At 35.7% G+C, this 24,532-nt stretch overlaps 1 protein-coding gene across 3 annotated transcripts in view; it reads left to right on the top strand.

Moving 5' to 3' along the window:
- FSTL5 (follistatin like 5) overlaps positions 1–24,532 on the top strand; it is a 322,017-nt gene that overhangs the window by 288,796 nt on the left and 8,689 nt on the right. For all 3 annotated transcript variants that reach the window (XM_068403643.1, XM_068403644.1, XM_068403645.1), the window contains 2 exons: positions 5,751–5,858; positions 6,836–6,960. In XM_068403643.1, coding sequence (XP_068259744.1) covers positions 5,751–5,858; positions 6,836–6,960 — 233 coding nt within the window. The remainder of the gene's footprint in view (positions 1–5,750; positions 5,859–6,835; positions 6,961–24,532) is intronic.

Here is a 24,532-nt window from a genome sequence, read left to right on the forward strand (position 1 = left end):
GTCTTTTCTTAAACACGTCCAGAGATGGTGACTCTACCACCTCCCTGGGCAGCCCATTCCAATGTCTAATAACCCTTTCTGAAAAGAAATTCTTCCTGATGTCCAACCTGAACCTCCCCTGGCGAAGCTTGAGGCTGTGTCCTCTTGTCCTATCGCTAGTTGCCTGGGAGAAGAGACCGACTCTCACTTCACTACAACCTCTCTTCAGGTAGTTGTAGACTGCAATAAGGTCACCTCTGAGCCTCCTCTTCTCCAGGCTAAACAACCCCAGCTCCCTCAGCAGCTCCTCGTAGGTCAGACCCTCCAGACCCTTCACCAGCTTGGTCGCCCTCCTCTGGACTCGCTCCAGCACCTCAACATCTTTCTTGAAGTGCGGGGCCCAGAACGGGACACAAACTGAGGAAACTGCAAAATGCATTAATTTTTTTTTTTTGCCCAGAGGATAGAGGACTCAGCAGACTTCTGGGCTGCATTAGGAGAAGTGTTGCCAGTGGGTCAAGTGAGGTGATCCTTCCCCTGTGCTCAGCACTGCTGAGACACACCTGGAGTGCTGGGTCCAGTCCTGGGCTTCCCAATACAAGAGAGACAGGGACATACTGGAGAAAGTCCAGGGAAGGGCCACAAAGATATTAAGGAACTGGAGGATCTGTCTTACAAAGAGATGCTGAGAGCTGGGACTGTCCAGCCTGGAGCAGAGAATGCTCAGGGGAAGTCTGATCAGTATGCATAAATACCTGATGGGGGGTAAGGAAGACAGAGCTAGACTCTTCTCAGTGGTGCCCCGCGACAGGACAAAAGGCAATGGGCACAAACCAAAACACATAAACCCCCATTTAAACACAAGAAAACACTGTTGTGAAGGTGGTTGAATGCTGGAACAGGTTGCCCAGGGAGGCTGTACAGTCTCCATCTGTGGAGGTATCCAAAACCCAACCGGACACAATCCTGAGCAATCTGCTCTGGCTGACCTTGCTTGAGCAGGGAGTCTCTAGAGGTGCCTTCCAGACTGAGCTATTCTGTGATTTTGTAATTACTGCAAAATGAGGGAGAAATATCCTGCCCTGATTCTCAGAAGAAAGTGTACTTGTATGTGAAACTGATAAAGAGGTTTTGACACCACACTGGGTGTTCTGATTCAAATTTTAATCATATAAACGTGCCTGATATCTACAGGGTTACTTATAGTATCATCGCGTTCTTAGGAAACAGATGTTCTTTAGCTAAATAAAACATGAATTTTTTTAATTAGAAATCTAATCTAAACTATTAAGAAAATATTTAAATATAGCTTTTCTTCATGCCTTTTGCCTTTTTTGCTGATAAATGAGTGAAAATCCTTAATGTATAGATTATACAACATATATTAGGCTCCGGAGAGACCTTATTGCAGCCTTTCAATAATTAAAGGGGGCTTATCAGAAAGATGGGGACAGATTTTTTTTAATAGGGCCTGTAGTGATAGGACAAGGGGTACTGATTTTAAACTAAAAGAGGGTAGATGCAGGCTAGATATAAGAAAGAATTTTTTTATGTTAAGGGTGGTGAAACACTGGAACACATTGCCCAGAGAGACGGTAGATGCCTCATTCCTGGAAAGATTCAAAGTCAGACTGAACCGGGACTCTGAGCAACCTGGTCTAGTTGAAGATGTCCCTGCTCATTGCAGGGGGGACTAGCTGACCTTTAATGGTCCCTTCCAACCCAAACCATTCTATGATTCTATGATATTAGTATACATATGTATTACGTATATTAATGTAAAATTTAAAAATACATAGCAAAATTGCAATTTTAAAATTACATGAACTTTACAAATAATTTTAATTTTAATAATTTTGCATTCTTTAAATTTCTGCATTTTCTGCCTCCTATATTCTATGTCAGCTAGCTCAGTAGACAGCTTCCTCAAAACCTGACCTATCCAAATGGTGGCAGGCTTTGATAAAATGGTTTATTCAAAAAGTTAATAATAAAAAGTTATTAAATTAAACTTTTTTTTAGTTAATCTTTTGCATATCAAAGTAGAGACGAACTGAGTGGGTAATGAACTTTTGTTTTTTTGAAAACAAGACTTTTTTTTTTTTTACAGCCAATTCCATATATTTCTTCAGGAAGAGAGACTAAAAAGACGTAGTCTTACTGCAATCTGCAGATTTGAAGGACTAGAATCTCTGGCAATGGTTTCCCTGGTCTCTGGCTGGCATTCATGTGTCGTCTTGCTTTCCTACAGATGACGGATGAAATACCAATTTAACTGCATTTATTAGCATTTAGACTTTAGTGGCAAGAGCATATTATGCCTTTTGAGCTCACTGAAAAAATATTAGAGAAGTTGGAGGTTCTTTTAAACTTCGGTTTTATGGAATAGTTTGATTGGTAGACTCTTCTAATTTGCCTTCAGTTACATTAGTTATTATTTTACTAAGTACTTTACCATTAACTGAATGTTTAGAGATACTTGCCCGAGTGGTGTATGTTAATTAAAAAGTAAAATTCAATAAATTAGCCATTAATTAAAAATACACCCCTCCCCCGTAAATATGTAAAGTGATTCTCCAGTTTTTGGATGGAGTTAGGTTGCTGCTATATCACATAAATATTGAAGATTCTGTAATGAGCTGAAAAACGGACATGCAGGATGCCTAAGTGTTACACAGAGCTTTATGTACTAAGTCTGTGCCCCTTAGAGAATATATTGAGCTAAAACTGGATACTCCATAAGCCTTAATGCTAGTCCAGGAAAAAAAAACTTTTGCTTTCAAAGAAACTTTATTTTGAGGGATAGAATAGCATGGCTTTTCCATTACTTTAGTAACATCCAGATCGTGAACTTAGGGAAGTATAAAATGAAATTTATCCCATCTTTGGAAACTTTTTGCAGGAATTAAAGTCTCAGTTTTGATGGTTCTAGGATGTTTAGATATTAATGATAAATTATCTTTCCATTTCACAATACCTAACACAGACATTTGGTAAGACAATATGAGTGATAACAAATGAACTGGTTACATAAATTAAACCAAATATGTTACTGTCACTTTTGGGCACCTGAGCAGAATTTCTGCTATTTGTTACTGACCTGGAAATTATTTCCTAGGATACACTTAGCCAAATACATGGGAAAAGTATTATGGGACTTGCTTTGTGTCTGACTTAACCATGTTAATATTCAAAATAGACTTAAAAAAACACAATTAAAAGTAGTTGCAAACAAAACAAAACATGAAAGCACAAAACCTGTGCAATCTTTTACACATAGTATAAGACTATAAAAAATAAAACCACTGTTGATTCACAGAAGGCTTTTAGAATTGAAGTGAAGCTAATTTGGACTTTAGTGACAAGTCGAGAGGTACTTTGTTCAGCATTTCTTATAACAAGCATGGCCCTGTCTTATCTTTTAACAATAAGCATTTATTTTTGATTTTGATTTTTGCAAGCAGCAAGAATTTTTCTAACCATTAAATGCTGCTGTACTCATATAATATGCATGTACACAAACACTCATACAAACAGGAAGCAAGGAAGGGAGTTTAATTTCTCAGTCAGATCAGTCTATTTTCATTACTTACAGTACTGCCTCTCACAGAAAAAAAAAAAACAAAATGTAATTGATTTTTGGAAAATAGATACTAAGCTGTTCATAACTGAGAGCATTTTGCTTACTAGACTGCCTTTTCTCTAAGTGTCATATTAATACAATGGATATTATTTACATTTTAACTATTTCTAGTCTATATTTCAAAGAAAAAATGACCTATCTGCTCTGTAAAACTAAGTTTTCAAAAATGCATACTCTGGTAGGAACAAATGTGGAGAAAACGTCATATTTGGAAAGCGAGCAGCACTCTAAAAAATTCTGTCAAGCTGCAAAAAAACCTGAAGACAACTAAAAACGTATTTGAAAGGGATAGAAGTTGTGTAACTGTGCTCTTTTCTGTGTTTTCTCTGAAGTGCTACTATGTATGTTATATTTATTCCTTTCTACTATGAAAGTTAAGGTAAAATGTGTGCACAGGTGCACATATGTAACAACTAGATTTGAGGATGATTTATTTCTCTGACAACTATGTTTATCAAAAAAAGTACTTAAAGCAGATTCTACAGCAGACTAAATTGAAATGTATTGGAAGCATGGATGGTCTATCTTTAGAGAGATAGATGTAGACTTTTTGATTTAGCCAGGTAATTCTCATTGTATAGTTAAAAGAAGTATTTGCTGTCATTTGTAAAATCTTGAAAGCAAGCACTGTCACCTGCAATTGTCCGGTATTGCTTAGCAGCACACCATTAACTGGGGTGACTTAGAGGTATGTTCAGTTCACACTGTGCTGCTGGCAGATCAGCCTGGCTAGCTAGAAACAGCTTTGAAAGTCTGTTTCCAAGACACTCAACTCCTTTCTGCTGCTGGCTGCTCTCCTAGGAGCTGCATTACCTGTGCTTGACTCAGTGGGAAATTCCTTGTCCTGCTCCTGGTAGTGCCACAGCCCAGACCCTGAACGTAGCTGGCACTCATTCAGCAGGATGCACATGGGTCAGACCTTTTGTCTGGGGAAGCTAAACGGAAACTGACACATCTGAACAAATTAGCTATACAACAGCCCAGGTATTGTTTTAAACAACTTGTCTTCTAGCCTGCAGCAGAAAAAAGTTATCAAACATGAATGACCTTTTTCAAGGGGTATCCTTCTGATTTTAAATGAGCCGGTGAGCAACCTGGCTTCATTTTCCATTTTCAAAAGGAAAAACAAATTCTGCCTAGATGAAGCTGTGGCTTGCAACACCTCAGGAGTACAGTTAAGTATCATCAGCAGTCTCAGCCAGCCATTAGTGCATTATCTTGAGGATCTACATCATTAGTTTAAATTAGGTTCACTTAATTAGCCAGCTGGTACTCTCCTTGACAAACTGATAAACAAGCTGTGCTTTACAGTTCCATAATGGTGAGACTAAAAAACAATTTCTACTTATTTTTTCTGCTTTAATGATGAAAACAGAAAAGCAGTCCCCCCAGTTGTTTACCTCGTGCAGAATGTCTCTTAATCAAATACATTGTCCTCCCATTCCATACCTCTGAAATCTTCAGTTCTTCTCATAACAAAAAAAGGGTAGAGCTCAACTGTCTAAAAGGTTTGTGGTCTCAAGAGACGGTGCTGAAGGTTGTAGGGAAAACATTTTGGTTCTGATCATAAGTCTACCAAAAGTAGCAACTGTAATTGGAAAACATATGAAAACAATCTTTCCAGCATCAATGGAATATACCCACTTTAGCAGAGATAGGAAGCTTTGGATGTAGCAACATTGTGTTGGTTTTATGCAGGACTGTATAGTAACACTTTGCATTGATTTCAGTATGTGGCTTGAAAATACTCTTCCCTTTTTTCCAATAATTGGTGTAGTTTTTAAACTGATATGTATAAAGCGAGAGTGATGGTAGGGAAGGAAGATAAGTACTTTTTTACTTGATTTAAAACCTTTGTTTTCAGCTTCTTAATAGCTTCAGTATAATGGAATTTTGATGCCAAATGTTAGAGCACTTAATGACTAAAAATCACTTTTTCAGCAATTCAGTAACTGAATTAATCAATTCAATTCAATTGTTTCAACAATTGACAACATAATTTTCAAATACAATCTGAAAATGTCAGGAAACTCATGTCCAGTCATAATTTTAATTCAAGCATATATGTATTATTTTTCTTTTGTAAATGTGACAGAAACTAAGGATTTCTATTTTTATTATTCTTTAGGCAGTAAGTACAGATCCTGTTCCAGTGAAACTACACTATGATAAATCACATGATCAAGTCTGGGTGCTGAGCTGGGGAAACATGGAAAAGAATTCACCAACTTTACAGGTGAGGTGATCAGAATGATTAGATGCAAGGAAATCTAGATAAATTGAAAGTTTGTGTAATTGCAACATTTTGTATATTTTCCTTTAAGCAAATCCTTATGTTTTTAAAAATATGTATATGATAAAGAATAAGAGAAATTCAAACACAGGGCTCAAACAGAAAAATGAGTAACATTTGAAAACACCTTTTTTGCACCTACAGACTCTTAGTAACTATGAGTATGCAAGATAATTTGTGGGAGTTTAGCTGTCACTTTTCCACAGAAAATGACTGATAATTGACTCTCATTTTTCCTTACAGTGTAGATAATTGATTTTTTTTTTCAAATCTGCTCTTAAGTGCAAGTATGTGAATATCATAGTGGCTATTATGTGGAATTGTCTTTTATTCACCCATAAACATTTACATCAGAGAAGGTCCAAGATTTGGGGATTTGAGGAAAATTGATTCATAACAACTTAAGGATTGTATAAACTCAAATCAGCTCGCTCTTCTGAAATATGTCTGCTATATTGAATTACCTCATTATTGACAAGAATTGGGAGTATACATTAGCCATAGCTTCCTGTGGATCAGTTGATATCATCTTTTCATTCTGGCTGCAGTGCTTAAGAAATTTAATCTCACTCTAGGATATAGTGTAAAAAAAAAAAAAGGTAAACAAAAAACTTAGTTTGCACTAAGAACTGCTAAAGGCTTTAGTAATGTAAATTATAAATAGGGACTTGACTCAGTGGTGGGGAAAAAAAAAGAAAGGAAAAAGTAAATATGAAGATTAAGTGGTCATGTATGTAACAATTCTCTGAAATCTGTAATGCTGATCAGCTTTATTCACTGTCATTTGTGTTCTTTTTCCTGGTAAGCGAAGGATAATACAACAGATGGAATACAGAGGCAATACTGTATTAATTTATTTGGATAGAGATTAAATTTTGAAAGAGTATTTCTATAGTTTATAATGATATTACTTTATGTAGGTGATAACGCAAGCCAGTGGGAGTGTTTCTCATCACACAATCCATACTCAGCCAGTGGGAAGGCAGTTTGACAGAGTGGATGACTTTTTCATTCCGGCTACAACCCTCATCATTACCCATATTAGGTAAGTTTTAGCTGAATTATAATTAAATTTCAAATGAGCTATAACATTGTCTCTGAAGACAATATAATTTAAAAACCTTGAAAATTTGAGACCATGCCACCTACTTCAATATTGCTTTGCAACAGCCTTCTTAATAAACAAACTAAATGCGGGTTTTATTGAAAACAAGCTAGATATTAGAATAAACTCATTTATTAGAGTTTTTCTTCTTTATCTCACCAAAAGTTCCACTGCTCTATGTATTAAACTCTGTTTAGATGCATGAATAAAATTTGTCTTATTTCATGGGTGCTGATTGTATGATGATAAAATAGTTGATATTGTAATCCATGACAGGAAACACTGTAAATTCTTGGGACCTTGGGTATTTCTTTCAGTGAATGTACGATTGTTGTTGTCGTTCTGTTTGACCAAAGAACAGACCAGTTCTGGCTGTCATAGAAATACTCTAAGTATGGAAAAATGGAACAAAGTGACAAGCTGGATTTTAAGAGACATGTGGGACAGAGAAAGAGGGAGTGTGAGGACAAAAGGGCAACACTTAATACAGGCATAAAGCAGAAATCTTTTCAAGATCTCCCCAAGGCCTCTTATTTTCTTCCTCAAGTTATATTACTAAGAATGTGAAATATCATTTTCTTTTCATATTTTTTCCATAACATTTCTATCTGTAGGGATTGAAAAATTCCGCAATCTAGGATTTGTACGTCTGAATATTGAATTAATATGTATTAGCACTTTGTATGTTTAGGACTGTTTTGCAAGGTGACACAGACCTATTTCAGCTCAAAACACCTCTGCAAATAATTAACTCAGTTGTTTATTCTGCTCTTCCAAGTTCAATTTTCTACATAAATGCTTTCATTAGGTTGATCTTAACTGTCCGGCAATTATGAGACATCATTGTTCACTGTTAGCTAAAATCTCAAATCGCATGTGTAAGTATGCATCTCAATTTAAAAAGATAAAATTTCTGATTGTAGTGAGCGGTAGTCTTTTAAATGTGAAAACATGCAGTTTAGGATTATTTTCAGTTGATTCCAGAATTTACTCTCTCTGTGCCTGTGATGAACCTAGTCTTCTGTATCAAAAAACATTTGGCTTCTCCTAAAGGGGTTGTTAATGAAAGATAATTTTTTAAAACTTTCCACAAAACTCTTAACTAACAAGTAAATCAGCAACCAGCCATACGCAATTTAAAAGCGGATGTGTAAATTAATATAGCTGAATAGTAAATTGACACTAAATACCATTAGTGCCACATTTCTTGAATTGAGTAGATAAATGCACATTGTGTCCCTGAAGGAATCTGCAGTCCTCATGCTCAGCCTTAGAAAAACATTACATAGTTCTGCTACATTTGGAACAGGTATGCCTTGAGAGAACAAAAGTTACTGCTTCATAAGCTACCAAGTACCAGAGGTACTACCCCAACAGAACTGACATTTAGATACATTAATTTTCATGTAAATAGGAAAAGAAAAAGATGGTGGGGATAAACACCATGCAAGAATGGGGACCAGGACTGGGAAAAGTAAAACAGGCCCAGTCCAAAGGTAGTGAGGAACTCATGTTATCTAACTCAAACAATTCTAAGTTGATATTTTACCTAAATATGTCAAGTAGGCACTTCCTGCTTTGCATGGTGAGTCACAGCTACCTTCAGCTGATGAGTCATTTCACCTGTCCTGGATGCAACGTAGGAGAAAGAACTAAAGAATAAAAGAAAACCCACAGAAATAAAAAAGGAATATGAAATTCAATTAAACAGTGAAAGAATAAAATTGGACAAGTGACTGCAGACATATAATAAACATGTATATCAGTTCAGGCCTAGTATAATTGTCTTCTTGTAACTTTAGATTTGTTGTTTTTTTTTTTTTTTTTTTTTTGCATTCACATGCCAGATAAAGACAAAGAAAATTTCTGAACTCTGACAAAAAGCCTGCAGTAGTTTGTCCAATGCTAAAACCATAGATTTGTGGGTTTTAACCAACAAAATCAATTCAACATCAATAAACTTTTTACCTACTCATGAGCTTACTTGAAATGAAGAGAATCTTATCTTTATTTTCTAAAATGCTACCTAATTCTGAGTGCCTTTTCTAGAAAAGGAAAAAAAAAACATTATGTAGTCAAATACATGTATTCATTCAAGAGCTGTTGGTGTGAAGTTAGTCAGTCATTAAAGAATTTGCCTTACATAGAATGTCTGGCCTTCAAGTACTTTGATTTTTTTTGTATAAATAAAAATGAACTATGTGAGCAGTGTAACAGGAAAGGTTTTTAATTAACTGTATTTGTCACATTAATAGTGATGTAGGAAAAAACTGTCTGTTAAATCTAACTTGTCACCAATCAAAAATAAAAATGCTCAATAACAGAATATGTTTGTTAAGGATGTTAGGCAACAAACATAAAGCTTGAGCTTATTATTCTTTGGTGTATGTACCAGCCAGGGGAGGTTTTTATGAGTGTGAATGGCGAAAAACAGCTACAAGGGAAATAACCCCACTGGCTGAGTTAGCTGGTATAGTTAACTACTCAAGGGGCCCTATTTACTACTTATTAGAAGTCAGTTCCCTTTGACCATGTAACATGAGCCCCTTCCAGAAGAATGAAAGCTTTCTGGAGCTGGGTGCATTTGTCACCGGTAAACTAAAATTTTGAATGATGGAGCAGAAGACAGAGTGTGCATGTCTTACCAAATTAGCATCCAGAACCAAACTTTCTGTCTGAATAAAGGCATTTCTAAGCAAAAAAGGCATATCACTTAAAAGTATGAATTAAGTTTTGTAACACAATTAACACAAACCATCTACTACCATCTACAATGTATTACCATCTACTGCATATTCTGTCCAGTTGGTTATTCTTTAATCACTGTTAAGAATAAGGGACAGAAGGTAAAGATAGGTAGGCTTGTTGACACGTAGGAACAGAAATAAGGGTGAATAATTTAAAGCTATGGTGGATCATTAATTTTTTCTTTTTAATAATAACTAAAATGTTAATTGGTAATAACACATATTTATGTATTTAAAACTTATTGCAAAACGATTTTATTTAAGAAGAGACGGAGCTACACATTTGCTTTACTTAGAGGGGTTATTTTTATATATGAAAATGGAAATGGGCTGACCATTATTAAGAAAGAATACTCCACACATTGTAATGTTCTCTTGCGCAGCAGATAATTTAGGATGCACTTCCCCCAGATCAGACATTTGAAGAGGTACTAAAACTTTTGGCCTGAGGTAGACAATACTTGATCCCAAGAAAAAAAAATGTTTTCCCAGACTTTTCCTACCACAGACTGAAGCAATGTTAGGTTGTACTTACAGTACAGCAGGAGTCAGGGCAAATAACACTTTGGGTTGATAACCAGCAAACATAACAGTCATGCGCTAAACAATGGTCATGAGCTGTTAAAACAGCTAAGCAAACTAAATAGGCATGAGCCAAAAGAAGTAGAGGAAGAATTGACCAATTCTATTATTTTTAAACCCTCTTTTATAACTGGTGAATAGTTGATATGTGTACAGAAAAGGACAAGAAAAGAAGCTTTATCATCTTGGGCAGAGAAATGTGGTAGGTTTGGTACCATCAGTTAGTTTTGGGGGAATGGGGAGGTATCTCTCTTTTATGTTCCATTCAAACTATTTCCTTCCACTGCTGAGATGAAGGAGAAACAGTTTTGTGCAGTCAAACACCATTAGAAATCAAGCAATGTTTTGGCTGTAATTCTTTTGTAACTGCTAAACATTTATAAATATATATATTAAAAAAAAGACAATAGATATTAGTTTTAGTAAAAATCTACTAGTTACCTCCCTACTAATGTGTAGAGCACCCCATGGATGTTTCCAGATAGCAAATCCCTGTTTGTACAGAGAGCCTCAGCTGCAGATAGATCAGGTTGAAACCCCATGATAAGGTTCTAAAAACGTAGGTGACTTAATTCTAGAAATTCTATGTATTTTTTTGACAAGACTAATTCACCTGCTGACTCTAAGGGAGAGATTGCCTCATGCCTTTGGGCATTCCTTCATGACGGAATAAAATTCCTTATTTTTCTCACAAAATTTCAAAATGCAAGCTTAGAGTTTAGAGGAAGTCGGTTTCCCATGGCTTTTCATGAGTTTCCTGTGCCAGCTAGTTGTAGTGCAATGCACAAAAATTCTTAGTTGATCAGCAATGAAAAAGAGGCTATGGCACAAAACAGTAATAATTATTAACAGAAAGAACCCTTAGAGAAGTTTGCACAGAGTTGCTGTTGGAAGTCTGAAGATTTCAAAGGGAAGAAATATGTTCATCTTGCATGTCTTGAAAAAGCCTGTCCTGCTGTTTTACCTCTGATATGTTCACTCACTGCCAATATATGTTGAATTATACTAAAAGAATGAATGAATGTAAAGCATGGTTTTTCATGCACGCTGTCATGCCCATATTGTTAGTGCACACAGCTTGGAAAAAAAAAACTCCCCCTCCTCCTGGTTGTGTTGAAAACTTATCAGACACTGGAGCCACAAAAGTAGACAGGATGAGATCTATTAATCTGTCATAAATGGTACAAATCCCAAGGTTGGGTTTTTTTCAGTTATTACTTGGGCAAACGTATACAAACCTTGTTCCTTTTGTAGATGCACCTTTTAAGAATTAGGTGTATATATTTTCAATATTTGGCCTTGTACATTTACTCAGAAGAAAATTTTATTCAGTCAACTATTTTTTGTGCCAAAGCAGTTCAGAGCAACCAATGATCTTGTCCTTAATTGTCTGCTAATACCATTCATTATCATAAAAATAGACATTTGCAACTAGTGTGATGGCTACAAAAAGATGACTTGTAAAATACTTATGAAAATATATTATTGGAAGCCTAGGGAGCAAAAGGGCTGATTATTTCAGCTCCACTGTTCGTAAATTGAAGTGAACAAAAGATAATTAGAATAAATTAAGGTCTATCATTACACTGCTGTAAAATGTTTCAAAAGCAATATTAAATGAACTCACTGTAATGGAGTAACACTAACTTTTTAGATGTTTTAATCTTTTACCAAGTATTTTAAATGTCATAGAGGTACCTGACCCTACAAGTGGAAGAATGAGCAATCAGCTCGCTGGTGAGATGGCTCAGGATCTGAATAGAGTTAAAATATTCTCAGTTTCAGTATTTTCTTTTATTTCTCTGTTGTGTATGGTAATAGGGGAAGCAGTATTTCTAAAATTATACTTATTCATTTGCAGAAAACAGTCCAAAAATTAAGCTTTTCTTTAAGAGGTAATTGGAATGTGCTGCCAGTACATTCCTGTGAACCTTCTTAAATGAAACCGGTGTGGGCTGGTTGTTCAGTAAATTCACACTTCATTCCAGAGTTTAAGCTCCTACAGAGGTGTGAAGTAGCTGAAGGACTGTGAGAGCATTTTAAGTATTTCTGTGCAAATAAGCAAATAGAAAATATTTTGTTTCAAAAATCCTACACAATCAGAAAGAACTTTCTGTTCAGTGGTTTGCAAGTCAAACAATGGGAGTGGTAATTGCTGAGTCAACTATAGACAGAGCATCAACAAAAGAGGTAGAATTAATTTGGGGGTTGAATTTTTCACATAGACAATATGATTTAGGTTAAAGATAAGGGGCAATTTAATATTTTACAAATCCAGTTAACAATACCCATTAGGGGAGTGGAAAGTTTGAAACAGTTCTTAATCATCAGGCTATAAACATATATAGTGCTACAGGGGAAGTAACTTGAAAGCTTGAGGAATTGGAGAAAGCATCTCAGTAGTACCAGGGCAAGCACAGAAGATCTAGAAAGTAACTGCATTTTCTACGACTGTAGAATTTATCAATGATTCTACCATCAATGGCAGCGCAGCACAGCACACAAAGGAGGTCCATCTGCATTAAGGGTTCACTCTGCAGTCTCCCACTCCGTAAACTGTGTCTTTGTGAGAGTAGTAAACCTTCTGGTCATTCTTTCTGCTGTCTGTGTATTTGCCACCCAAAAGGAGGACCCTTTTGGTCTGTAAATGTGTTTTTGGTAAAAAGAAGCTCATAGAAACTTCTGGAAAAGATGGAGAGGAGACAGCAAAAAGTCTTTTTCTGCATCTTTTTTTTTTTTTTGCTTTAAATAGTGGATTTTACAGCATCTTTTTCCAGAGGGAGTACGAAGGATGAAAGATTGAGAGATTTAGTTCAGACAGTTTAAATGCTCTGAAACTTACTTTATTCAACTACCACCATTGGCAACAGCAACTACTGTTGAAATAGGTGCCACTTTAGAAAGTGTGCAGGTACTCTTTGATGTATCAAACTTATATTCTCCACTTCATTCCTCCTCTGTTCACACGTCCTGCCCAAAAAAGCTAGGAGCCCATAAATGTAGCCACTACATATCTTCAAACTAGGAAACTCCAAATCCTTTACTTACGTACAAGATATGCCATATGCCCATACCCTTATATTCTAACTCAAAAGGACCCGTGTCTGCAGGCTTTAAAATGTGCTAAGCAGTAAGGTTTCCCAGCTGTGTCTGTGGGAAAGCACCTACAGAAATCATGAAGTAACTGCCAGCACTCCACAAATACAGTTAAGATTTGCTGTCACTGAAATCTGTCAAAGACCTGATGTTCTGAGGTGTATACGACATGTTTTAATCCGTGTCATTTTGGAATTCATGGAGAAAATATTTTGAATTTTAAAGTTCACTTTCAGCTCAGTGTTATGAAATTTAATTAATAATTAATTACATATTTAAATGTAGCTAAAATAAAAATATTTCTTATAATGCACTGAAATCTGTGGTTGTTTCTAACCCTGAAATATATATGTACATGTGCACACACATACGTGTATATATAAGAAATCAGTCTTGAAAACTATCTTGTTTCTGGAATCAATTGTCCTGCATGCCCTTTCCCATGCCACTGACAGCACAATACAAATGCTGCTTGACCAATTTATCCAATTCATGCTCTAAATCTTTTCCCCTCAGGTAGCTTGAGTGAAACTTCACAAAGCTCTCAAACTGAAAATGCCAGCTGTCAACAGAAAAAAAAATTATATCAAAAAACATTTCCACTTCAGTGTGGCTATTTAGAAACAAAAAATCCCTCAAATGTTACTTAAAACATGAGATTGCAGCCAGCCTTTGCAGCACTATAGAACTATAGCATCAGTAAAGGAAAATTCCTTTTGTTTTACATGTCTTTCTCCATTAGCTCAGGAAATGGCCAGAACCTGGCTTAAGTAAGTCTAGTTGGCTCTACTAAAGTGAAGAGAAGTTTCGATAAACTAAATATTTTTTGCACTGTATGTTTTTCCCCTTTTGCACATGCAGAAGTCATTACAGGAATATTTACCTTTGGAGTAATATGATCTGTCCATCTGAAGTGGCCAAACCAACCATTATTATAAATAAACAACTGTTGTAGTCATCTTCTTGTACCTACCTGCTTTTAAAAATTCAGCAGGTATCAGCATGTGAAAATATATGACACAATGAAATGTATAAAAATGTTATCAACTACAAGAAGAAACTAATCCCTGCAATTATGGCACATAAATTCTTGTATCCAGTGATTACAAGTTATCTTAGGGCTGCCTTAATTAATCATTGGTTTTCCAAATAAACCAAGTTATAAAGATTCATTTATTAGCTTTGAGGCAATCTTAAAATTATGTAATTAACCATTTTTCTGTATGTTTGCTAATAAACTACCAGAGCACAATTATTTAAAAAAATTGTGCTGGATCTGGCTTGGATGGAGTTCATTTTCTTGATAGCAGCCAGAATGGTGCTGTGGTTTACATCTGTGACTTTAGAATTGTGAAAATTTGTTCGGAAATTTTCGTTTGCACATTTTTTTTAAGCATTTAGAAGAGATTTTTATTCATTACATTTCAGCTTTCCTATTTGATGTTATGTTACAAACCTATCTTTTAATTTTTAGTAAAGCTGAGATACTTATGTGATCATGTGAATCAAAGACTTCAGGGAAACTTCCAAATCTACATGGATAGACTGTTTTGTCTGTATTCCTTCCATGGGTTCCCAACTGGTAGCATTGAACATTTTCTTGTGAATAAAATATCCAAACTTTCATCTTAACAGAGCCACCACCACCAATCCCCACCCCCCGTATTATCTACAAATTAGAACACAGCAACTTGCGATCATGTGCCTGATTTTTTTCCCGTTATAATCTTTCATTTTCAATACAAATGTAATCTCTGGTGCTTTTATGTGCCAAAAATAAAGTTTTATCATATTACTTATGTACCAAAAAAAAAATCTTTTTTTGGTTCAGTCTAATATTTTCTTGATTTGGGTCACTAGTGAAAAAGGAGAGAAAGGAATTGTGGTAAAGTTCAGTATTTGTTTTTTTTTGAGTATTCACATATCCCCAGCTATAACAGTATGTGAACTTCATTTTTAAAATGAAGAAAAAGATCTTTTGAGACTGTTTTGACATATGTAATTTATCACCTTTGTAGTCCTTATCTCTGCCTCATTATTCATTTTCTACTAGTGCTGACTATTTCTTTTGGCATATATAAATTTGGCTATGCATTCCCTATGACATCTGCCCACCTTGATATTACCACATTTTCTGGAGCACCAGGTCTTCTTAATCCTATCCTACCTTGTACTGACATTTAGGACCATCTTTAGGAATGTCTTTTGTTCACTGTGTCTGTGTAGCTAGCCCTTTCTTTGACTTTTATTGCTTTAAAAAATGAAGTTAAATTTTTCTTTATTAAATTGCTAGCTCTCCTTCCCTACAAAGTACCCCACAGGTACAAGAAAGAAAAACACATTTGCTGCCAACACTACAAATATACTTTTGCTGAGAATAAGTTCCTTTATTATATGACACAAATAGTTTCATGTATTCCTGGATTCTAAAAATCTAGAAATTAAGATTCTTTCCTTTGTCCTAAAATTTATTGGATTATTTTCTTGTGAATACTGTAATTGTTGGACAACAATTTGCAATAATTAAAAAGTGTATTGCATATACACATATTGCAAGTGTTCCATGAGAGTGCCCTCAGGCAGTTCATAGACTCCTGAATCACTAGTACCATGAAAATTCAGGATTTATTCCTACCCTGTGCAAATGTGTACTAAATGTGAGTCAGAAGACCTGAGCTATCTGTGACATGTTAAAACAAGTCAGCTCTTCCAGCAAGATCTGAAAAAATGACTGAAAGGCCACCATAGTATCTGGCCAGATATGGGGAAATTTTCCCTGTTGTTCGTTACAGTGGGTCATTTGAAGATATTCTTCAGCATGAATTTGGGATGACAGTCCATTTCCTTTCTCTGGATCTCTAGTGAGATACGACTTAAGTGGTCTGCAAGTAAAATCTAAGATGAAATAGTAATAAAATAAAATTAAAAAAATAAAGAAAAAAGAAAAAAAGAACTAGAAATTACAAATAATATATTTTTAAAAGGATTTCAGGCAGTATGCTATTTTTGTTATCAATATGAGACTTTAGTTAAGAAATTTTTAGCTTTCTCTTGTAAGCACTTACATGGTTTATCTAGCTGTTACAGAAGACAACTTGCATAGAGTCTTTCCCACAAATAAGTGTTTGAAAGATTGTATTGCTTGTGATTTTTCTGCCCAAGTTGAAACTGTTACAATACGAATGGGGCTTTTGTTGGTGGTACTTACAATGTCATTCACTTTGGCTCAGCAGCACTTAAATCTGTGGTGCTCAGTTTTTAGAGCCTAGAGCTAATCTTATTAAAGGTGATGTAGGATAAACTCGGACACCATGCTTCCATTATTGTCTCTTACTGAAAGCTTACTAATGCTCAAAAATTATCTATTTTGTAACATTCACTCCTGTCTCTGTCGCTTATTGTCTAGGAATGGAAATTTTTCTATTCAAATTCAAGCTCTGAGTGCAAAGCTTAATTAGAGGAGATTCCTTTATTCTAAGAAGATAGCACTTGTCAGGATTCCTTCAAGCCCTTGTAGAAATTATATTTCTTCCCTTCTGTCTTGCATGGCTATCTTGAAGTTCTTGATACCCTTATTTTTCCAAATAATGGTCAGTATGTGCTAATAAAAAAAAAAAAGTGAGAAAGAAAGAATCATTTTAGTATATTTGGCCTTCATTGACTGTGGGGCCTTCATAATCATTGACTTCATAATCTTCTCTACACTGAATTCCTTGACTGAGAATGGACATAGAGAAAACGTGTTCACTTCTATGAAGTATGTACAAAGCAATAGCAGAAAAGAAAGAAGATCTTCAGTGCTTCCAGAACAAATCTGCGAATGTCAGTCTCTGAAATCTTGGAATATTTACTATAAAGATCACTTCCCTTTCATTCAGATCTCTCAGGTGATGTTCAGCAGTTGTTAGAACCTCTGTGAGACACAGCAGGCCTTTTTTGGGATTTTATTTTTTCCCCCCAGCCTTTGCTGTATCTATCCCTTTTCTATTTCAGTACATTTTGGGATCTAATCAGGAATTTTATCATTACTAAGAGAATCCACTCTTATAGATCTAAAAACGTTGGTTTCATAGATCTTACAATTGAATATTAAGTTCCTTTCTAAATTAATCTATGAAGACCTATGTTTCTTTTTGACAATATTATCAAGTAAACGTTTGAAGCATATATGAGTTCTTATGGATTAGATCTCTGCTGCCACCCATTTTTCATCCTAAAAAGATATTCCTAAATCTGCATCCACAATTAAGAATACAAATAGTACTGATTTTCATTGAAAGCAAGTTATATCTATATATTAATTTTCCTCTTTCCTTCTGCATACGTTATAAATTTCAGAGAATTCCTGTTATTATATAGACAATTTTTTCTTCTAATTGGAAAGGTACAGATGCAAAATTTAATGTGCAAGTCTGTAAGAACTCAGAAACATGAGGTTTTCAAAACCCAGAAGTTCTTCCCATGCAAGAGTATAACAAAATAGTCAATACTTTCAGAAAATGAGACCTGCCTTCAAATTCCATTCTTCATGAGAACTGACTCTTTCATTCATCAAACAGTACTGACAGTGAAGATCTTGTTTTACAGTAAAATTACTCATTCTCCATAAGTGACCCCACAACCTTCTGTTCTGTGTTTAATTTTCTCTTTTTTTGACCAATTTTTTCCCCATTCCTATTTCTTCGGACTACTATGTTAATATTTCCCAGGTGCGTTATCAGTCACACATTGCTGCTGCAAATGTTATTTCTATCTTTGTTAGGAGGCTTTTTTAAATATTTCATTTACAGTAATTGCAACAAGTAAATAAATAAAATTGAAGAGGACACAACTCTTTTACAGATGTGTGTGTGAATATATGTGTTCACACACATAAACACTTACAAAAATAGAGAATTATCAAGATGTTCTTCAAGTTGTAAATATGTCCTCAGATAGGAAGATGCTTTGTGCTTAATGCTGTTATACAGAAATATCAAGGAAGGAGAAAAAAAGCCTTTTCTGATGCAAAACAAAAATATGAAGCAAGTGTTCTTAATGTTGTAAAGAGCATCTGGAACAAAATTAGGAAAACAAACTTCAAAAGTCAAAGACTGCTATAGTACCCAAAAGAAAGGCACCATTTGAGCTGATGAGCAGTAGCTACTGGGCAAAATCCACTTAGCCTTTTGTTATCATCAAACAGCCATTTCTGAACTGCAGAAATTAAAGAAAGGTCTTTTCTCAGCAACCTGCCAGAAATCAACTACTGTAGGCAACAATAATTTTGTAAGTCCTGAGGGGAAGACTGGCAAGCCCTTGCAGTGCTGATAGTTTTTGATATCAGAAACACTTCCAAAATGAAAAGTGAGTTTTTTATCTAGAGGTAAATATTTTATTTGTGCAATATACTGCAGTAACTGTAATAGAAAATAGCAATAAAAAAGAAATGGTGTATTTTAAAATTACTTAAGTAAGGAAAATTAATTATGTGATGACTTAAACGGTATGAATGCAAGGCCTCTGAAGTAAAATAAATGAGTGTAAACATTCTTCCTTAGAATAATCTGTATGGATATAAAGTGAAGAGTAATTTTAACAGAGGAAATAATGGTTGCAGTGTTGTATGTTAAGTTCTTAGAAAATCCTTAGTTAGAGGGAAAAGTGCATCTGTTTTTTTTATTGTGCTGGTGATGAAATCTCAAAGGACTAGTGGAGACAATTGAGCTATACAGCTAAGAAAACAGTTCTTAGACTAATTTTCTTCTTTCCTTAATTGTTAATATTTCCTTCTCCAGAGCTACTCTGGATAACTTCATCAGAAAAAATGTTTGGTATATAACACACTTCTGTTTTAGAATTTTGTTTAAATGCTAATACTTTCCCATGTTGCCAGATTAGAAGCTTTTTATAGGATCAGGGTCTACCCCGATCTTCTACCAGACTGTTCATGGGCAGTTAATGGCATTTACTTTGAGTCTCAGAAAACTTTTTGTCAGCAGATTTGATCAAACATTGTAGTAATAGAAGTTTATCTTCCTGGGTTGATTTTTTTGCATAAATTTTGAAAAAATGGTCCCTGATGTATGGAATGTTGAGGGGATTTAAACACAACTGTTATTCATTCAGGATAAAGTAGGTAATGTTTATTATTATTTTCTTGAATTGTTATGCAGGTTAAAAAACTTCTCTTTTGTACAACAGTACTGCTGTTTGCTTTTTGTACAGACAATTTTGATTGTAGCTCATCTAATTCTCTTCTCTTTTACTTGCTTTCTTTTTTTGAGAACATAATTTTGCTTAAGTGTTTGATCTCAGATATCTCTTAAAAAATGTCTGTTGACTTCATGAAGGTAATCTGTGGTTGTAGGGCCAGAAACAAAAAGGAAAGAGGGCATCAGTTTTTACATCATCATCATCTTCTATTCTGTCGATCTTTCTGAACTCAACAATAAATACAGTTTTATGTTTTATATTCATTTATTAAATGAAATAAAAAATAATGAAATTTATCCTAATTTCTAGGAAAAAATTTCTTAAGCTTTTATTTTTTGTCTCTTTAACCAGTGCTTAGATATTTCTTCTTTTATAATGAATGCAGTTGCACTAGTAAGCAATATATATGGCTTGTCTAAAGGAAGAAAATAACATACAGGAAGCCAGGTTGTTCATTTACCGCTTGTTGGCAGCTCCACACTAGCATCTTGCTTGGCTATTTGTGCATAGGAGATGCAAACTAACTTGCTCTGTCTGAAGGGTGGAAAAAAATGGTACCTTGCAAAAACAATCTTGAAGATTCAGTGTCAGAATTCACATAACTTTGAAACTTTGTATGGAATATCTGGTCCATTATTAATTCATACTTTACTTGACTAGAACTTCCCATCAAAATAAGATTACATCTTCACTAATTTTTATAGTTACAGGTCTCAGTATTATCCTTCAGTCTGAATAACTACTGGAGATGCAGTATTATTATAGGATGAACTGAAGGTTTTCAAATGCAGCAAATGAAAATAAATTTTGTTCATACAGGGCTGCCCTAAGTTCTGCCTTGAGTTTCAGGTTTTCTTCATGAATTTTTTTCTCTTGTGACCTTTGCTTTAGTATGTTTTGCACAATAACCTTGTATAAATCTCACAGTATTATAAAGGCAATTAAAGGTAAGAAAAGTTGAGCCTAACTCTGGTATAATTAATTCAAGTAATAGTGCCTCAGTAGGTTTGAATTTCTTCCTTGGTTTATCCGTTCAGGACCCATGCTCTAGAATGTGAAAAATTGTGTAACATAGTGAGCGTACCACTCCCTTGCACAGCTTTCATAGTTCCTGTCTGCTCAAACAGAAATGCTTTTAAAATTCATCTTTTAAAAACAGGAAATTTCCTAAACTGTTAAAATCAGTAGAAATAGCATGATTACTAGCCACAATCCATTATATTTAGTATTTCTTGAAAAATATTTGTTATAATTTGCAAATACAATGGCTGAATGAGAGCTATTAAAAGTCATATTGATATTTTGCAGTAGACTGGTGTTATTTCTAACAGACTATGTCAAATACTTTAATAGTGACCTGAAAATATAGTTCGCTAAGATATAGCAATAAACAAAGTTGCTTTTGGAAAATCCATTTATAAGATTTGCATGCAATTCTTAGAGCTCTGCAAAACCCTATGAAAATAAAAATGAAAGGCAGACTCTGAAGAGCTTTTATTTGTCTTTTTGATGACTCTCCAGCCTTGAGAAAATATTGAAGCTGATCGTTACGATTGGAAAAATACACTTTTTTGTGGATAGCAAAGTGAATTCATGGTTTTCTGTTAAAGCTACTCTTTGAGAGCTGTGAAAACTGTCTTCAGAGATCCCTGAAAATTCTGGGAGGGCCATCATCTCTGCTTTTAGCTCTGTTTTGCATGGAAACTTACACAATATTCTTCTCTATCCAGGCACTTGTAGCAGTGCTAGCTGCTCCTTTAAGCAGTCATTTTAATTTCTGACTACAAAGGGCAGCTTTAATAGCCTCTACAGCTATGTGATACCTGAACTTATTATAATGGCTTGGGAAAACCAACAATCTCATTTCAAGCATAACTGTAGCTGTTCCATCCTGATATGGTGTTAGTCATTTAAACTGATTTTCCAAATCTGTGCAAATTTTTATAGGGCTGGTTTTGGATATTATGCTTGCTTTCTGATAGGATACTTACGGTGAGTGCAAGGTTCAGATTGTAGGAACATAGATTTAAGTGCAAAAATACAGTGTATCCATGGGTGTAAGCTGTTATAGTTCTTTTCGGTTATAGTTAATGGAGATCTAGTCTCTACAGATAGTGGAGTCTAGAAGGCAATTTTGCTCACCTCCTACAGGGCTCTGGCACTGGTCATCTTAAATTCTCTAGACTGTTGACTGTATGGACTAGATCTCTGCTGGCAAAAATAGCAACTTAGATGTTTAACTCATATGCAGATATGCATATCTGTGCATTGAAATGAAGGTGTCTACAGGAAAGGAATAATACCTGTAGAGAGTGATTTTTGTAGTGAGATGTGGTGAGGCTGGAGGTGAGGCTGAACGTTCATAATGTCAATTCTTCAACCTCCTTATTGCCTACTGATATGATCATAAAGGAGAGAAGAAGCTGTGCTTGATTAGGACTGCAGAAATATGTTTTTTCTTGTTTATTTCAAAGTGTTAGGGATGTAAATATAAACAGTTGATATTTTTATGTACTCTGGAAGAGACAGAGTTAAGCCGTGTGTTGTTTTTGTCATTTTTTATTTCCTGGTTCATATATCAATTTTTAATAAACTGATGAAAAGACCAGATTGTAAAAAATACAGTAATTGAATTTACACTGGCTATTGTGGCAGTGTACTCACTTTACATGTGGGCTTAGTCTAAAGTGCACATTTTTTAATTTTAAGGTGTATTACTTGAAATCCTTATCAGAACCACACAAAATTCAACTCTGTGTGGCTTGAGATCCAGCACAGTTATTCTAAAGGATATATGATACTGAAATACAAGCATTCAACTATCCAATTCATCAACTGAGTCATGAAAATGTTTATGTGTAATCCTAAGGGGACAGAGCAAGTTTATCCCTTGAGAAGACAAGGAAAGGTCATCACTTTCAAGGAGCCTACCATTTGACTCTGTACTATTCAATATATTCATTAATAACTTAGATGAGGGAATAGAGTGCACTGTCAGCAAGTTTGCTGATGACACAAAACTGGGAGGAGTGGCTGACACACCAGAAGGCTGTGCTGCCATTCAGAAAGACCTAGACAGGCTGGAGAGTTGGGCGGGGAGAAATTTAATGAAATATAACAAGGGCAAGTGTAGAGTCCTGCATCTGGGCAAGAACAACCCCATGTATGAGTATAAGCTGGGGATAGACCTGTTGGAGAGCAGCGTAGGGGAAAGGGACCTGGGGGTCCTAGTGGACAGCAGGATGACCATGAGCCAGCAATGTGCCCTTGTGGCCAAGAAGGCCAATGGCATCCTGGGGTGGATTAGAAGGGGTGTGGTTAGCAGGTCGAGAGAGGTTCTCCTCCCCCTCTACTCTGCCCTGGTGAGGCCGCATCTGGAATATTGTGTCCAGTTCTGGGCCCCTCAGTTCAAGAAGGACAGGGAACTGCTAGAGAGAGTCCAGTGCAGAGCCACGAAGATGATTAAGGGAGTGAAACATCTCCCTCATGAGGAGAGGCTGAGGGAGCTGGGTCTCTTTAGCTTAGAGAAGAGGAGACTGAGGGGTGACCTCATTAATGTTTATAAATATGTAAAGGGCAAGTGTCATGAGGATGGAGCCAGGCTCTTCTCAGTGACATCCCTTGACAGGACAAGGGGCAATGGGTGCAAGCTGGAATACAGGAGGTTCCACTTAAATTTGAGGAAAAACTTCTTTACGGTGAGGGTGACTGAACACTGGAACAGGCTGCCCAGAGAGGTTGTGGAGTCTCCTTCTCTGGAGACATTCAAAACCCGCCTGGATGCGTTCCTGTGTGATATGGTCTAGGCAATCCTGCTCCGGCAGGGGGATTGGACTAGATGATCTTTCGAGGTCCCTTCCAATCCCTAACATTCAGTGATTCTGTAATTATATGACCTGAAAAAGCATCAGTGGGCTCCTCATAGGCAAATTTGGAAGATACAGGATTGTGCAGAGAGGAGCAGTGAAAACATTTGGAGCATTAGGACTGAAGCCCAGAATATGTGAGGCAAAAATGATTTTTACTCATCTGCTTCTGGTATTAGAAGAAAAAGCAGTCAAAGGAGGGATGCCCTAGTGCATGTTGTTCTCCCTAGATTTCAACTGCAGACTGAGATATTATACCTGCTATATATACACATACACGTGTATGCATATTTATGTTACATAACACATTCACTTTTTATATCAAATAATGAAGACCTCCATTAAAACTCTGCAGACTGGGAGTAAGTAAACTGCAGGTATGTGAGAATCCTATTTCATGCAGTCTCAGCACTGCACCAGTGTAGTATTTTTCCCCTCTCATCCCTCACTCTGTCCTGTAGGATTTAAATGACAGAAAAAGGGTCTGAAGACAGGGGAATTCTTAGACGCATAAGGATCCTTTGCTGCACACCTATACACAGTCGTAACAAAATGATAGCTGAATCCTTGTCAGTTCTAATCAGCGTTGCATTAACTATGAAATACAACAACTCACAGGGTAAGTGTTTGCCCTGTGGCTATATCACCTGCCTTCAGAGAAGGCTGAACAATATACAACCTCCTTGTGTAATGACTATGTATTTTGGTTTGAAAACAATGACAAGTTTTTCCAGATAGGGAAAGGGATACTAGAATGTGGCACTGCTGAAGTTCAGGCAATAATTACCAACGTTCTGGCATCGGGAATAAGTTTCTCAGTATGCCTTTTCCCAATACTAGAAAATAGGAAAAATTTTACTTATGTGCTACTGGGATGAAGATGGGGAGTTATGCACCTAAGTGTGACATCTTGTAACCAGGAAACCTTCTATAGAACTAGGTGAGTCATCAAAGATTTCAGTCAAGTTTCTGTTTTTCAGATTCATTTGCCACTACCAATACATAACACATTCTACCAATGATATT

Source organism: Nyctibius grandis, chromosome 6 (genome assembly GCF_013368605.1).
Source record: "Nyctibius grandis isolate bNycGra1 chromosome 6, bNycGra1.pri, whole genome shotgun sequence".
Lineage (NCBI taxonomy): Eukaryota > Metazoa > Chordata > Aves > Nyctibiiformes > Nyctibiidae > Nyctibius > Nyctibius grandis.